Below are 17770 nucleotides of genomic sequence, written 5' to 3' on the forward strand. Positions count from 1 at the left end.
TAATTCTACTTCAACTGTGCCATTCGCCATACATCTATGGACAGCAAGTATCTTCTTACTAAACTTCCCATGAATCACATTTCTTCACATCCTTTATTTCACTGATATTTCCTAAGGGCTTTAACACAGTATCAGGAAAGTCATTAGCAGGAGTTAGAGATTAATAACAGAATTTCTGACTACAGACATACATGGTAAGATGAAAATGAAAGGATGGAAGAAAATTGGATCCCAAATCACTAGTTCCAGAACTAAATTCTGTAGAAGTTTAATTACCACTTAACATTTTAAAATTCCAGGGTGCCAATTTAATTCAATTCAGAGATTCGTCATCATCCTGTCAAATACTAGGCAATATGACCTGTTAGGGTTTCATGCCATCACTTGAGCAATCTTCCTAAAATTCTCTTCTCCCTCTGATTTGTATGCTATAACCTGTTAGTATTCAGTTATTTTCCATATTCTCCTATATTGTTTTCAATTAGTTCGGTAATTTTGTAAAACCCAAAAGTTTTCATTTTGCTAAAACTCAACCAACTAACGCTGAACATGACTGCTTCTCAACAGGTACAATTCATGTGGGTCATAAACGAAAATTACAATAGTGTGGGGGTGGGATACTACTGAAGGTGAGAAATACAGCTTAACTTTATTCATTCTGGTCTATCTCACTAGTAAACTAAATTTTAAAAAAAAACTGCTAACACTGTCCAGTGTGGTTCAATTTGTAGATATTGTAACAGATCTGATCAAAGTGTTGCCAGGCAACAACTCTGTAAACACTGTCCAACACACAATATATGAGGCTGTGTTTTCTATGTTATCCATGCCATGTCCAGTGCTGCTAATGGACCAATCAACTCGCAGTCTGACACGTGACATATTTTATGTGCGGTCTGCACCATGCAACAACGGAGGGGCTGTGTTTTCTGTGTGTGGTCTATGCCGAGAGGATATGAGAGAATACAGGATTGTGAGCTGACTTCACTTGGGCTATGAAGTTCCAAGGGAACAGCAGTGTGGCATGAAGAAGAATGAGAAGACTCAGTGTGTGACGTTACATGTGCTGTAACACACTGATACTGGGAGTGTGTAATTTAGTGAGACTTTTACAGTTCCTGTTTTATAAATCCATTGCCAGGAAAGACGGTGAAGACTAGTGGGAATCGCCTGAGAAGATTAGTCTAGAGTGATGGTAAATTGTGTAAATCAGCACTAGTGTAATAATTATTTATAGTTACAACTTGTAGGTGGTTAATAAATCCAATTACCAATTCAAATCCTGCCTTCAGTCACTGATACACATGACAATATTTATTGCATTTACATGTTTCGGTCAACTGACCAACTTCAGAAGGCATAAGATTAACATGTTCGGGAACTACTATTACATTAAAAGTTTGCGAACTATTATTACAAAGTTCATAATACATACTTAAACAAGTTTTTATATAAGTTATTTATAATTATGTGGATTAAAATCTTACTGATGTCTAATATTTAAGATCTTGAACCGATATGGTCTGTCCTAGTGCCTCTTCTGTTAAAACAGAAAGTTGGGGTATTACTTGGAGTCTTCAGAGGTCCTCACAGTGATGCCCCCCTTTTTAGCTTGTTATGGTTCTGTATTGTTGTGATGTCTAGTTGTTTCCATTTTGCTGTGTTCTGAGGCCACAAACTGAATCACACTGGATGATGCTAACAATTACTCTATAATTTAGTGAGAAATACAACTGTTACATCTCAAAGAATGAAACAAAAATGTCAAGTTCAGTGAGATTGTTTCCAGCCTTCATTTTCACACAAAAGTTCCCACAAAACGTTACTGTGACAAATCACTCCTACACCTCTAAGAACAAGATATTATTGTTACTTCCTAAATGTATAACGTGTGGTCTGGGGAAAACATCCATGTATATGCAAACATACCGGTCAGACTCACATAGTCCCACTCGGGGTGGGAAAATGCTCCACTCCTATGAACTGGTCAGTCACTTCAGTGGTAGCTTGACCCAGCGACTATGAAGAGCTAAGGATCCTGCTGCAATAGAACAGATTACACAATTTAAGAAATGACAGAAAACATATTATAAAGTATGACAAAAGTTAAAGGTTGTCAGATGTCATTATTATTCAGATAGCACAATATAATGTTTAAATCAGTCATTTGTATCTACTGTCCTTAGGATGAATATGTTGGCATGTGAGAGAATATCCATGTGCTGGGATCCATGCCATACAGATAGCCACTCAATACTTACTGCTGGCCCATAAGTTAGGAAGAAAGAAGTGTTTTCCGACATTCAAACTGAACTCAAGAAATAATCTTCGTCAGGGAATGGTCTCTAGGATTACCTAAAGAAGTCAATATTTACCACAATCAGACTGCAGTCTCCTCTGAAACACTGGTAACCACCCATTAGCCTACATGGTGCCATAACCCATAAGACCACAATTTAATTTTCGATCACTCTAAAAATCTCAAATTTTCATGGTAAATCATAACCAATTAAAAAAAGGGAGAAAAGAAATACATTATCAAATCACCTCCTTGTAGTAGCCATATATAAAGCACGTTTTAGAAAACTTCCTTGTCATAACTTAAAGCTCACTTTAGGCAATTTTATACAAGTCTCCATAAAATAATTTTTGGCATGGTAAACTTCATCCAGGACTAAAATTACTGGTGATAATATGGATTTGAATGTAACAGTTCGATTACTGAACAATTTCTTTCCCAAATTGCACAAGACTGAATTGCTCATATTTTTTAGGATTTCAACAGGACCCATGTGTCTGCCATTGGAGCACAGCCCATCCCTGTAACTTTCCACTCCCTGTGATCAACATCAATATGATGGCTTTGATTAATCTGTGAGGTAAGGAAAATCAGAGTGTCATTCAAAGGAGGGTTTTAAATCCTGTAAGAAGTTTTATTGAATGGCTTCGGGTAAAACAAAGAGTATTCAGTCTTTTGAAACTAACTCCTTTATTGTGTTTATTTCAGCAAACTATGATGAGAAAATGAGATAAAAATATTATTGTCTCTGAAGATATTACAATGCCATATAACTGATCACGTGTAAGCAGAAATAATTCTTCCACAGTCCAATAATTTGTTTTGAATATTACTTTAAGGTAAGGTAACATTATATAACATTACTATTAAGCACTGAGTGATATTCACAGTAACCGCTTTTGTCTTTATAAACTTTGGATACTGATTTCTTCTCATCCTTAAGTTTTTCACAGCCTCTGTCTAATGTGCAAATTCAGCTTTTGAGGGCTTAGCTGTGTCATGCATTAAAGTTGTTCCATTTTTTTTGGCACATATTGAACTTAACGACCTTTAGGGTGAGAGAGGTAGGAGGATATGGCCTAACATACAGATCTGTGCAAGTAGGGGTGAAGTGCAAAACATGGTGCTATCCAATGGAAAGGGCCATGGCCTGGCCTGATAGGTACAATTCACTGGGGGAGTGGACATGTAGAGCATGCTGCTATTCAACAGGACTGAACCATGTGGTTAAAAAGAAAGTTCAAGGAAAAGATATGAAACCAGACTTCACTCAGTTTCTATCCATTATTATGACAGAAGCTGCGAAAGTGTTTGGCTATTTCAATGGCTTCACAATGATGCAATGACAGCAAGCATGGATGTTTATAGGGCTTCTATTTCGTTTAATTCAATACCATGTTTGTTCTCAGTGGAATATTTGGCCATTGTGGATCACTGGTTCTCTAGCTTAGTGTGTCTGATGTGTTCCATTATTCCTGTGGATATGCGACAGCCACTTTTAGTGATGTACACTCCACCAGACTCTTGTGTTGGGGCTGTCTGTCAGTAATCACTCATTCTGATCAACTGTTTGTGAATGACACGGTTCCAGTTTTCTTAACTGGGTTGGCAGTGTGGTCTACCGCTCCCTGAACATATGGGATACAAGCATTGTACCTTGCCCTAACCACTTTTCCCTCATAGTTAGTAGTGCTCTTCAATGTCAGTGGATGCTCTGGCGAAGTTCAAGTGGGAGTAAGCCACTTGTTTGGAGAATGGCGCTGATGTCCTATAGTTCAAAAGTCGAACACGTTGACAAGCTGAAGTCCCCCCCACCCTCAAAATATATTCATTATACATTTTGCAAAAGGGGTCACTGATGCCAGCTGGACGAAACAGAAATAATGGCATAGATGTGTGGATGGCACATTTGTAATCTAGTCATACAAACATACTGTCCTAAACAAACTCCATGGCTTTTAGTACGTGAGCTATACCGATCGAGCGACTACCATTTGTCCCCAAAGTTAGTGTCAACTTTTGCAGACAGAGGGTGTCACGTGGTCAGTGCAACAGATTCCCATTGCCGTTAATCTCGGTTTTCTAGACCGAGACTTAATGTCCTATGAGCCTTATTCAACCATTTGAACTCCATACACCACAACTCTCTCCATGGAACTGGAGACAGACAACCAACTACCCTTCTGGGCAGATACTTTGGAAACTCCATCCGGAGAAAAACCAACCAAACAGATACCAACATGTATCACACCATTCACCAGCATGTAAGAAATCCATATCACCACACTAGTAAGCAAGGTACGAACACTCAGAATTACTGGGTTTTTTTGGGAATCTCCGAGGTAAGAAGAGTCTGCAACTGAGTTTAGGTGGGCCTCTGAACTGCAATACATGAACTTCCCATGAAAACAGTTACTCTCACAGACATCACCATTACATATGGGGCCATTAAGAAAAAACATCAACAGGCCAAAAAGGATGACACCACAAGGATTGCATCCTTTACGTTCAGGAAAAACAGATCACGGCAGCAGGCTACCAAAGAAAAAAGGATTCACATCATTCACAAATCAATGGATAAAATTATGCCCCTCTCAGGCTAATCAAGACCAAATGACCTCCACATAAAAAGACTAACACACAATCCTCTCCAACTACGGCAAGTGCATGTCTATCAAACTGGCCTTCACATCTCCATGAGAATACTGGAACATATATCAGAGACACACATCTAGAGACCACATCTCCAGTAGCCAAACAATTCAATGGGACCAAACATGGTACTGGATTAGACAAAATTCAAGCCCTAGAAAAAATATCCACACTTAACATCCCCATTTCATCAGGAACAAAATTCTGGATTATAACATCACAAAATATGCATTTCTTCATTTGATCAGTATTGGTAACAAAAATTTACACCTTTACAGCATAATCAGTAGAGCCAGAAAATGAGTAACTGTTTACACAGAAGGTACTAGTTTATAAGATTTATATCTATACGTCTGTCCACTTCTAAGAAGCCTGAGAAGAGCAAATTGATTTCTATGACATTTCATACTGGGAAGTTTTACCACAATTTGCTAACATATACCAATTTTGTTTAATATCAGATAAAAATAGCATACACTATGAGAAAACCTCAAGCATTTCTGCATGTACCTCAACCACAACTCACTGAATATTAATCAGAGTGAAAAATGATTTGGAAACATCTGTAGGCAATAATGACACCTTTCATGCCCAATACGCTTTCCCACAAAGTCTTAATTTCTTTGATAACTGAGACCTGTGACACTATACATACCTTTATGCTTGTATACACAACAATAAAAAATGGTGTTTCGAACACAATCAAAGATTACCAATTCTCTTATTCTTAATAATTAAACAAAGTTTCTTTCCACCTACACCTGTGGGTCTATATTTAAGTAAATATATATTTAATTAAAATACAATTTTATGTAAGACCATAGGTACTTCTTGAGTTCATAGGAATAGAACAAATGTTGCTGTTTATAATTACGCCGAATGCAAATGGGTCATTCCGTATCAATTAAAACAAAACTGATTTGAGTTTCAGCCACACATTCATCAATTTTCATGACTTTTACATTAGTAATTGATAGCCATAAAGCAAAGGCTTTCCCGGCATTTCAATTATCGTTAATAAATTCCTTGATATTAACTGACGAAGCTAGGCAGCTTTTGTCATGCAGTAGGTCATTTTCTTCATAAGCATGTAAACATCTCCTTTATTTCAAGGCATCTATATACAAACTGGTGTCCAGCAGCAGTTTTTTTACGAGATATCTACTGATGCAAAGTTTATACACAACTCTGTAATAGTTTTCACAAAACTTTCTTTTAAATATTAACACAGCACCATGGGTTAGTTAGTTAGTTATTTAGAGAGGGTGGGCTTCCCCATGCACCACGACCAGTTTGATCTATTGTGCTTCCCTCTATGATATTCTACCAGTCTCTTTACCCTACCGATAAATGGTGCGTACCATCAGTCCCGCCAAGCAAGCGAGTTCGACCACTTCCTTAGCGGTGTCTATAATGCTTCCCCCATCTATCAGAGGCCTTAGAGGCTATTGTTGGGCAGGAAACGTCCTGGAATTTGGCTCAGTGATCCCCTTTGGGGATATGAAGTTCTTTTATGTGCCGTAAAGTTACGACGCGGGACACACAGCTTAAAGTCCCTCCCGGAGGACTTGTTCCCTGAATTTTTCCGCCCTTAAAAATTCAACGACCTCCGCCGGGTATTTGAACCCGCGTACCACGAGTCATGAGGTGGGAACGTTACCTCTAGACTACGGAGGCCGCTTAGCACCATGGGACTGCATTTAGACAGCTGACACTTTCACCCAGTATAAATAAATGTTTATTCTGCTGGAGGGGGGGGGGGATGGACTTTCACTCCATTTCCAAAAAGTTTAAATCTGATGTTACAAAACACTATCATGTTCACTCTTCTTCTGGAGTCTTGGCAGGTAGGTAAAGATCTGTCAACAAGTTCAAGCTTTATGTACCAGTAAGAATAGAGAACAAAATCAAAATAAATAAATTCTATCAGCAGTGGTCTTTCCTTTCTATTAGCTGGTTATTTAATGACACTGTCAGTATCAGTACTATTTACTGTCGATGACAGGATGTATGACTGTGGTTCTGCTGGTGGAATAAGAACTGGCAGGAGAAACCAAAGAATTGAAGAAAACCTGTCCCAGTGCCACTCTGCCCGCCCAAAAACTCAACATGACCTGACCTTGGATTAAACCCAGACAGCCAGAGAGGAACCTGGATCGTTAAGGTGCCTTTTTGAAAACGAAAGATTTCAGACTTACTTGTAATGAGATCTGTAGTGCCAGTTAAAAACATATAAAAAGATCTGGCTTTTGCAGTTATGATAACTTACAAAATGATACCAAGGAACTGCTGTTGATCATATGTCAACACTATCTGTTACAAAAAGTAAATAATTCTAATCCATTCAAAAACCACACAACTGTAAAAAAAGATTATGAGATATATCTGCTGAAAATGTAAAACTGTTCAATGAATTTGTAAACAAGGACCAGATCAGAAATTACACATACCATTTATAAATAAGGATATGGGAAGTATTAAAGTGAACAAAGTATCTGCAGAAAATATCCATAACAAAGAATCTTACGTAACAAATGCTTCAAATGAAGATTTTGGAGAAAAGCAAATGGTAGATTTCAATTTTTCTATCATTTTGCTGGGGTGCTCTCCAGTGAAACTACATGGTGTTCCACAAAGAAAGTTCTGGATAATGAAGTACACACTTATGAAGGATCTGGTGATCTTTCTATTTTAATGGATAAAATAAAGCATAAATATGCAATATCTTCTGAACAGCAGGTTTCAAAACTGAAACTAATGCCAAAAAGTTGGCCAGTTCAAAGAACACGTATGAATTTTATGTTCATAAATATGCAGAAAATAAAGCTCCTGTGTTTAAAGGAGAAACCAGCGGAGACAGAAACATTTGTTCCTTGTAGCCACCACAGCGTGTAATTAGAATGCACGGTGTGTGTGTGTGTGTGTGTGTGTGGGTGTGTGTGTGTGTGTGTGGGTGGGTGTGTGTGTGTGTACGTACGTTCATGCATGTGTATGAAATGCATTAGAATATTAAATTACTGGCTGCTACACTATCAGAACTCAATTACTCACTCATGGAGCTGGGTCCTTCTTGAGAAGTTGCCAACTGTGCAGCTACTCGTGAACTACCCAGCATTATCTTAAACCCAAAGGTTCATTACCATGTTCACAAGAGCCTTCCATTGGTCCCTTTCATGAGCCAGATCAATCCAAACAATACCATCCCAACCCATCTCTCTTAAGATCTGCACTATCAGAACAGAAAGACTAAAGATTTCATTGTGAAAATCTGCTATTCCCCAATGTGTCTCCAAATTGCACACTCCACAAATGTTCAAACTGCCTAGCACAGAGTGATGATGATTTCTGGCCAATGATTTTGATTTTAATATGGAGGACAGTATAGTTTTAAAAGCAATGGGTTCAAAAAGGTCATAAAATTCTGTATCCACAAAAAGTACCATTGCAAAACTCACTGAAAACCCCGCCAAGCAGTAAATCGGTCAACCAACCATCATTATACACCAAATCACAAGTTTCATATCTGAAGACATTGAAAGAAACCAGTTTACCAGACCAGCTGTCATTTTACTTAATATTTCAGACACCTATTCATTTCTGTGTTTAAGATGTTATGGAAGGGTTCCACTGGGAAACTGATAAAACCACTCTCCAAACCTGTATCATTTATCACACATCAGGACCAGACAGCATGAAAGAAGAGTATGTACATTTCTAGATCATCAGTGAGCACACTGACCATACAGTTAACAACCATCCCCTCTTCCATAAGTTGCATTATACAGCACTGGTGTCTGACAATTCACCATGCTTAAAGAAAGAGTATTATTTTTCAATGATGGTTTCATCTCTTAAAGATCAAAGTACAACTTTACCTACTGTTTCATGTAACCTGCACACTATTAACCTCCTACTGATGTTAGGTCTTCCATGAGGCCTATTTCCATCAAGTTTTCTAAACATAATTTTGTACATGATGTTGATCTCCCCCATGTGTGCTATATTCTCTGCCAATCTCTCTTTTGAATCTAACCATCCTAAAACTGTTTGCTGAACAGTACAGATTATGAATTTCCCCATTATGCAATATTATCCAGCTTGTCACTTCTCCAACTTAGGCCCAAGTATTCTCCCTAGCAGCATGATCTCAAACAAGTACATTTTCAGGATGTAGCACCATATAGTCTGGGCATTACATCCCAGAAGATTGGACTCCTCATAATCACCAACCTCAAATTCAGTCCTTAAATATTCTCTTCCATTAGTGAGAGGGGACAAGTTCACACCCATATAAAACTACCAGTAAAATTATAGTTTTATATACTTTAATCTTTACATTTCTAGATAGGAGATACAAAGAAAAGACTCTGAACTGAAAGCATGAACAGTTATGCCTTCTGGGATACACAGCCATGTAGTCTACTGAAAGTCAAACAATATTTTGAAGGAACAAGTCCAACATTGATGAGTAAATCAAGCAAGAAACCAGCAAGAAGAAAACCATAAGCTACTTGGTGTTTACTCTTCAACTCTAAAAATGGAGGCAACATGTTCCTCTGAAATATCAGTCTACTTTCAACAGGCTACATGGCATTATATCCCACAAGACAGAACTCTTCCTAACCACTGCTGTAACAACCTCAAATCCCACCCACTATCTCAAAGCACTACTAAATAAACCAAGAATGAATGAATGAATGAATGAATGAATGAATGAATGAACAAACAATCACAAATGGTGTTAAACATGCCAGGGGAATATCAGGATGGAACCTGCACTCATGACAACTCATAATTTCACTCATATAAGATGTTAACCACATGGGATGGGAATTCAATTCTGTACAAAACTTAGTAACAAAATTTTGTTTTAAACGTGGAAAGTAAATGCAGCATAAACTAAAACCAAATTTAACCCACCTACTACAGTAGCTAGCAATTTTAATTCTATGTTGCCATTACTGAATGCACTGAAATACATGCATCCTGAACGAAAAACAAGGCACAATGGGGCAAAAATACAGAAAAACAGCAACAATTCCTGTCAATCAGATGAATTACAAATGAATTATGAAGATAATCATGTATGATTACTGTGTAATATGTGTTCTGTGTACTATTCTTTTGTACCATGACAAGAAACTAATCAAGTTGTTTACCCTTTAAATGCAATAAACAGTCACAAGATATACTTATTTTTAATCACACAGGAATGGCACTCATCAAATGACAACATACACAAAATATATAGTGAATAAACCAAAGAGTCTCCAACTTACAGGTACAATATGAAAGAAGCAAAAAAGCAGAATCGCATCAGTAGGAAATTTTATAAGCCAATTATAACCTTAAATCTGTGCCTGCATATATGTGTTTGTAAATGAGTAAGATATACCCAGCCATCTCTAAGAGATGACTGGGAGTAGAGGAATGGAAGATTAGCTCACATCACACAACCATGTCATTAATCACGACTGTAAATATTTCAGCATAATATACATTTGTAATACACAGAGCACATAATTCTCTACACCAAAGATACAATTTTTCCCTCAACATGAATAGATCAGAATATTTCTTTGGGCTAATCACTACCTCGAAATGTGAACTCATTCTTCTAAAAACTATCCAATGAAAAACTGTGACATGTATAACATAACACATATCTATAAATATTCAACAGTATTAATGATGTCAGTATGTGTCTCTAACCAATACTGAATATTAAAAAATAACTATTTACTTTGCACTTTAAAAACCTTTTTACAGTCATATGAATGATGACCTACCCATAAAATATTTCATTAGTATCAACAAGCGAATTCTACACCTCCAATGCCTGCAAAACACGTAACCAAGCAAAATCTAACTCATTTTTGACTAAAACTGCTTCATCGGTATTATTAGTCAACACCACTGACAACTGATACCACAGCAGTAACTGTAACTTTATAAATAATCACCACTAACTGATACAATACTATTAACTGAACTACATGCTTTGTAAGGGATCAATATTTACACTCAGACTGATATGATTCGATGCATGAAACAATCGTTAACTCTGCAAAGATCCTTTCAAAATACGTTACTCCGCTGAGTGTAGTTAACTGCTTTAAAGAAATACATTTGTGTGTTAACCCGCGTACTAGGGAAAAATCTGATGTCAAATTGACATTACGGTCGCAATTTAAAACTGCTTAATATCCTTAACTGGACGAATAATTATGATAACTGCCGTTTTATAATATAAACACAAACTTATAACAGTATTAAAGCTAATCTTCCAATTGGTTTCACGCTAACGCCAATCAATTCCTTAACCTCCCCATGTCGTTGATGAAACTATACCTACGACGGGAACTCGATGTCCATTTCCATGTTGAATATATCACTTTTGCACGTACTTCGTAAATTGTTCACAATTAAACGCCTTACAATGCAACACAACATACGCATGATAATATTAACACTTTTAATATATATTACTGCTTAATGTTTGCGAACAAGCGTTCAAGGGGAATCCGACCTCCATTTTGTGACATGGGGGAGTGGAAAATCCGCTTCTGCAGCATGCTCCGAAACTTCCGTCAAAAATATATTACACACATTACTTTCACAACCAATATTACATCTAAACGCAGCTAGAAATAACACACAACTCCATACGAATTGTAAAAATCTTTTAAAGCATCGACAAAATCTAAATTCATGTCTAATTTATTCATCCTAGATTCGAAAACCGATCCCATGAAGATAGAAAATCTTTCCTTACCCCAATTTCACACTACCATATACGGTGTTAAAAAACACGATACCTACCTTACGTCAGTCAAAATAAAAGTAAAATACATCCATTGCGTTGAATTCTTTCACAACTTATCACATCTTACCTACAAACGAAGAAAAAGCGGGCATAATTTGGACGAAGTCATAAACGCCAAGGAACAATAACAAGAGCCGCCATTTGCAATGCTCGGAACTGACATGCGCAAATCAATCAGTGGAATTCTGGGTATCATTCCCGCCACACTACAGGTTGAAATAGGAAAATGAAGGGTTTCTATTGGTGAACACCACGTCTGCTACTCCATCATTGGTTTGCAGAGAAACAAAAAATAAATAAAATTATAATTATTTCCTGTCTCATTTCGGAACAAAATATCAAGTATTACTAAAGGCAAAGGTCTTGCTAGTAACGTTTCGTAGTTTTACCACTTGGCTCACTGCATTCAAACACATACGCCAGAACTTTTGGGAATACACACTATAATAACCCTTACCTCACAATATTTTTTCTAATTTATATGGGTCAGGACTATCATAATAACTTTATTCGCCTCAAGGAAAGCTTACAAGATATTACTTTGGTCAGGAATACTTGAAACGAAAAATTTAACAAACTGTACAGGCAGCATGAACTCTTAGGCCGTGTTGAAAGTCATGATGTCATTTGACCCTTACATGGCCTTTTTCACAAGTCAAAACATAAAAAAAGGGTTGAATGCGTTCACAAACTTTCATTACATAATCAATTTTCAAGTCTTTATTAATGGCATTTCACAAAATACACATGTTATGAACAAAAACTGTGGGTTGTACCACCCATTCTGACCATTTGTCTTGCATGTACTTGGTCTAAGACTCCCTACAATTTGAAATTATGTCACATATATCTGTAAAGCAAATATACAATCAATCACAACTTCAGGTAATACGATTTTTGGGTCTCCAGAGTTTAATACAATTTTAAGAAACATAACAAACACTACTGATTTATATGATAATTGCACACGATCTGTCTTATGCACAGTCTTAATAACTTTAAACAATTTCCAGTTTACCTTTCAAATGCACTAAAACACCTAAAAATTTCTATTCACAATTCATTGTGATTACAGAGGCTAACAACTTTTAAAAACACCAGCCTTCCTCATCCTTTCAAAATCCTTTTCTGCATCGTAATTCCTGAAAAATGTAAATTCATCACATTATAAACAAATACAATAATTACAGACATTTATGTTATGCTGATCACAAATCAGTTTTAAAATATATACTGAGCACTTAAGAAGTGCAGTATTTCAAATAATAAACAGATGATTTGCAGAATTGTATGATGTTTTACTTACTTGTAGAATTCTGCATATTTAGCTTTCCGGCTATCCACCCAGAATATCTTGAATAGAACAGTTGTAACAGCACTAAGAGTAAGTGCCATAGGAAGGTGAAACTTCACCGAGGATGTCAGTAATCCTCTCAACTGGGGCTTCGGTATCTTTTGCACAGACTTTTCTGCCATCTAGAATACATTATTTACAAGCCTTTCAGTATAAAATGGGTTAGGTACTTAAACATGTTATTTATCAATTTGCAACCCTGCAGTATCGGGATAAAAATAATTGCACATACACAAATTTCTTTTAACAAGATTCGGAAACTATATATGGAAGACTAGTCTTCATAAAACATAATCGTTTTGTTCCATACGATATTAAGTCTGAGCTGCCAAGGTCAATGGAATTGGCTTAGACATAATACAAAAAAAAACGACTGACGAAACTGCAATTTCCCAGTACTGCAGTATCACATTAAGATGGGCACCTTTACAGAAGCAAGTCACTTTCAATATTCCACCGCCCCAAATGGAAATGGAATTTGTATGCAATTTTTTTGCAACAAAATTCTTTGGTATACTACGTCTTTTAACATACATAATTTTGAACAGATTACACATTGAATTCTATGTAACACATTGTTGTTGCCTTTTCCTTACACAACTGAATACACAAACAGAAAAAATGTACCCACCTCGAATTCTTAGACTACTTCTGCAAAAGACTTACACGACAGAGTTCACTGCCAATTACTATTTCATACGCAAAATACTGTGTAAGCCAAAGAGTGTACGAGGAAAGTTACACCAAAACGATGCTTTACGGAGTGTAATCCATGGTTAGATATTTCATACCCATGACACAGTATTCTAATAATCCGTGTCTATATGGTACTCACTGACCTCCCTGACGTTATTCATTTCCTATTTCCTAGCGACCGCTATGACCGCTACGGAGAGTGTTTTGTGGAGGTAATTTGAACGCAAGCAAGGCAACTTCATGTTCCTAAAAAAATAGAATGAAAAAGTGAATAGGACGTTACTGTTTCGCGTATGTGAAGATTTTATAAATTGTAGACTATTTTAAACCAGTGAAGGCAGCATATAACATATAAATTGAATGTGTACAGTACAGGACCATTCAAAACTATCGTATTGTGATGTAATTTACTGTACCAAATTACAAATTATACATTTACAAACTTACAAATGACGGAGAAATGTGTCGAAAATACAGTTTTTAAATATTTATAAACATGTATCATTGGAGCGCAATGAGATGAATATTAATTGTGGCTTGTAGGCTAAATTCCCTGATTTAGAACCCCAGTAGGGGTCCAAGAACTTTGTATGCATTAGAATGGAATAGAGTTTATTTACATTCCACAGATTCTTCATCGTTTTTCATAGACCAAAACCATGAATGTAGAATGTGTCTTAATTTATAATTTATTTACATCCATAAAGTGGTACACAAATGCAATTGGACAAGTCATTGTAAGTCATCTAAAACACTACAGCTCAACAACTCTTAAAAATGTACAAATTACTATGAACAATAGAATCATTTTAGGATCATCATGCTCCCTCTGAAGCTGGCAACCGAGGATGACATCCCCCAACAATCCAGTATAAAGCAGCATATACACTTATACCATCTATATACATCCACACCACATCAGAACCAACCTGAGCCACCAAACTCCTGAAGAGAATTCTCATGTTAATTACACTTATTTTGCAATGAATAGTGTTGCATGTTTGTACATACAAATCCGGTTTTCCTTTAATGTTATACTTGTGAATGTCAGAATAATGAGTTGTGTAGATATTGTTCTTTTCTAAAAAGCATAAGATATATTCATTCATTCATCAGTAATCTGTCAGATGACAGGTCCACAGTCTCTTCGAAAACAGTTCCTCCACTTAATGTGATCTAGAACTTTCTCCTTCAAATAAAAATATCCTCTTCTGTCCCCAAGGTCATCCAGCATCTTCTTACATCTTCTGGTTTGCATATATGGTGTCTCTGTTTTTGGAAAGAGACTATCCAAGAAAAGTGATAATGTGATAGTTTTTCCATTTGCTTTCCACATCGCAATATAACAGCCGTTCAAACTCTGGTCATGCCTGTTGCTATACGAACTTGAATCATCTCAAGCATCATTTTCTCTATGAAGATCTCATATATATGTATATAAAGAAGTTACTGTTAAAATCTTAAATTCACCAAACAAACTTCTACAGGACACCCTGTTTTTCACTCCTTTAATGAGCCTTAGACATTTTTATGTAATTTAAAGACTATTGCTGTTATTTACTCCCCCCAAGAAAATAATACCAGATTACAGTATAGATTCAAATTTAGCAAAATAAAAAGCGGCCTCTGTAGTCTAGGGGTAACGTTCCCACCTCATGACTCAAGGTACGCGGGTTCAAAAACCTGGCAGAGGTCGTGGAATTTTTAAGGGCGGAAAAATTCAGGGAACAAGTCCTCCAGGAGGGACTTTAAGCTGTGGGTCCCGTGTCGTAGATTTACGGCACGTAAAAGAACCTCATGTCTCTAGGAGACCTCTGAGCAAAATTAGGCCAAGTTTGCTGCCCAACTAGTTTCCAATTCCTCCGGTAGATGGGGGAAGTATCAGGTACCACTGCCAGAGGAGGGGGGACCTCTCCGACAGAACGGGACTAAAGTATTAGATACCACTGCCAAGTAGAGGGTAGAAACCTTGCTGGCAGAAAGGGACTAGGAACCCCTGCCAGAGGAGGGACGACCTCGCTGACAGAAAGGAACTAACTATTAGATACCACTGCCAGTAAGAGGTTGGAACCTCGCTGGCAGAAAGGGACTGATAGTAAGCACCAGTACCGGTAGGGTATGGAGACAGTAGAAATTAAAGGGGATGCACAATGGACCAGTAACCGGTCTAAGTGCATGGGGAAACCCACCCACTCAATACGGAATACGGAATAGTAAAATAAAATGTCTATGTATAACACAGTTCATCAATAATGCAACAAATTGTTCCTCTTTCTTCCACTTCCACTTTAACACAACATGTTTTGGCTCTAGATGGCCATCTTCAGGTGTCTTAATATGTTCAAACTGCTACACTGCATTAAGATACGCTAAAATCTCACACTGTAGTGCACTTAATATAATAAAATAAAATCCATTAATATTTTCATTACTTTTCTGAAATTCTATTCCACCTCACAAGGGGTGTTGTCCACTTGTTGAGAGCTATGTGTTTATCTCCAGGTGTTTTATTAATATGCCCCTTACTTGTGTGTTGTTCCCTCTAGCAGCGTGTGATGTTGTCTTCCCTCGCACTATGACGATCGGAGGAGTTTATTTGTACTTGCTGTATTGCAAAACAGTAAGAAACTGCATAGGGCCATTCAGAAAAAAAAAAGGCATGGAATGCTTTCATCTGGTGTAGTGCTTCTCCATGACAATAGATGCCTGCTTACAGCTGCTTGCACTCGAGCACTGCTGGCGCATTTCAACTGGGAACTGTTTGACTATTTTTCTTACTGCCCTGAGTGACTACTATCTATTTACCTAACTGGAGGACTGGTTGGGATCACAGTGCTTCAAGGTGTCACACTTCTTAGATATAGGCATACACAAACTTACTCCCTGATATGACTAGTGCCTTAGTTCCAGTGGTTACTATGTTGAGAAGTAGCTTAAGTATGTATGTAGTTTTTGTATATAATAAAGTTTTTCTTCTTGTTCTATTAACAGCCCATTGAAGGTTACTTTCTGAACAGCTCTAGTACATGATGTTCCATTCCATAACATAGTTGGTGTTTGATGTGTTTGACTACAAAGGGGATTATGTTTCCTGTGTTTTATGTGAATACAATTAACTCTGAGTGATATGTACATAAGGGAAATATTGCAAGAAGACTAGTAACCTTTATTCTATGAAGCAGTCCCAGTCACCACTTCTGACCAAGTAGGAAATGTGGCAACTCTCATAGTGTACATAATGGAAAGGCTGTCCCCTTGACACAGTTTCCAAATATTCTTCTTGTATATGCCAGCAGAAATTCTTCATAAAAACAGACCACTAAGTCATATCTTCCATCTACCTTATCTCAATAGAATTATTTAAAAACACAAAGCACATTAATTATGACCAGAAATTGTTTCATGTATTCCATTCTATTTCACAGTTTCTTGAAATGTAAAAAGTGATATGTTATGGACAACCATTTCTGGGCACCTGTTTTCTGGTCAAATATCTTTCGGTTTATATGATAATTGTGTTGGATACTGATTGCAGTCTGAGGTATTCTTTAATACATACTTCTGTTTGTCATTTCAGGACTTCAGACAGTTGTCACTACATGGATATACAATATATTCTTTTTATATTTTCAGTGTTAATGACCTCTTTGAATACTAAAGTTATATGGTAAACACCTGGCAGCTGGCCTGACTTACAAGTTTAGTTTTTAGATCCTGAGTATACCATCTATAATGCAATAATAACCATACATAAAAGACACAAAAATTGATTTAACACACTAAAAGTGCTTGTTCAATACTTTTAAATGCCATTAAACTTATATATTCATTCCTTGTTGCAACAAGTTTCAGCCACATGCGGACCATCATCAGGCAACATTTTTGTTATTGGGCTGTCCACTGCACCATACACTTTGTCTTCTGTGCCCTTAGGCACATCGTT

General features: G+C 36.9%; 2 protein-coding genes across 7 annotated transcripts in view; both read right to left on the reverse strand.

Annotated features, from left to right (window-relative positions):
- Positions 1–11927, reverse strand: part of LOC111866191 — a 78180-nt gene extending 66253 nt beyond the window's left edge. For 2 of the 6 annotated variants that reach the window (XM_023855361.2, XM_023854948.2), the window contains exons 1-2: positions 11845–11927; positions 1930–2041 (exon numbers count right to left, since the gene is read on the reverse strand). The gene's annotated coding sequence lies outside the window, so the exon portion shown is untranslated. Of the gene's footprint in view, positions 1–1929; positions 2042–11773 lie in introns of all 6 variants that reach the window. The other 4 variants (XM_023855278.2, XM_023855199.2, XM_023855117.2 and 1 more) reach the window with 4 other exon arrangements.
- A 554-nt stretch (positions 11928–12481) lies between these two features.
- LOC111867144 (cytochrome c oxidase subunit 6C) lies at positions 12482–13868 on the reverse strand. Its single transcript, XM_023856751.2, has 3 exons — positions 13763–13868; positions 13084–13253; positions 12482–12919 (listed from the first exon to the last, which is right to left on the reverse strand). The coding sequence occupies exons 2-3, from the start codon at positions 13251–13253 to the stop codon at positions 12856–12858; spliced, it is 234 nt and encodes a 77-aa protein (XP_023712519.1). The 5' UTR covers positions 13763–13868; the 3' UTR covers positions 12482–12855.
- Positions 13869–17770: the final 3902 nt, after the last annotated feature.

The sequence above is a fragment of the Cryptotermes secundus genome, unplaced genomic scaffold, assembly GCF_002891405.2.
Source record: "Cryptotermes secundus unplaced genomic scaffold, Csec_1.0 scaffold24, whole genome shotgun sequence".
In the NCBI taxonomy this organism is placed as follows: Eukaryota; Metazoa; Arthropoda; class Insecta; order Blattodea; family Kalotermitidae; genus Cryptotermes; species Cryptotermes secundus.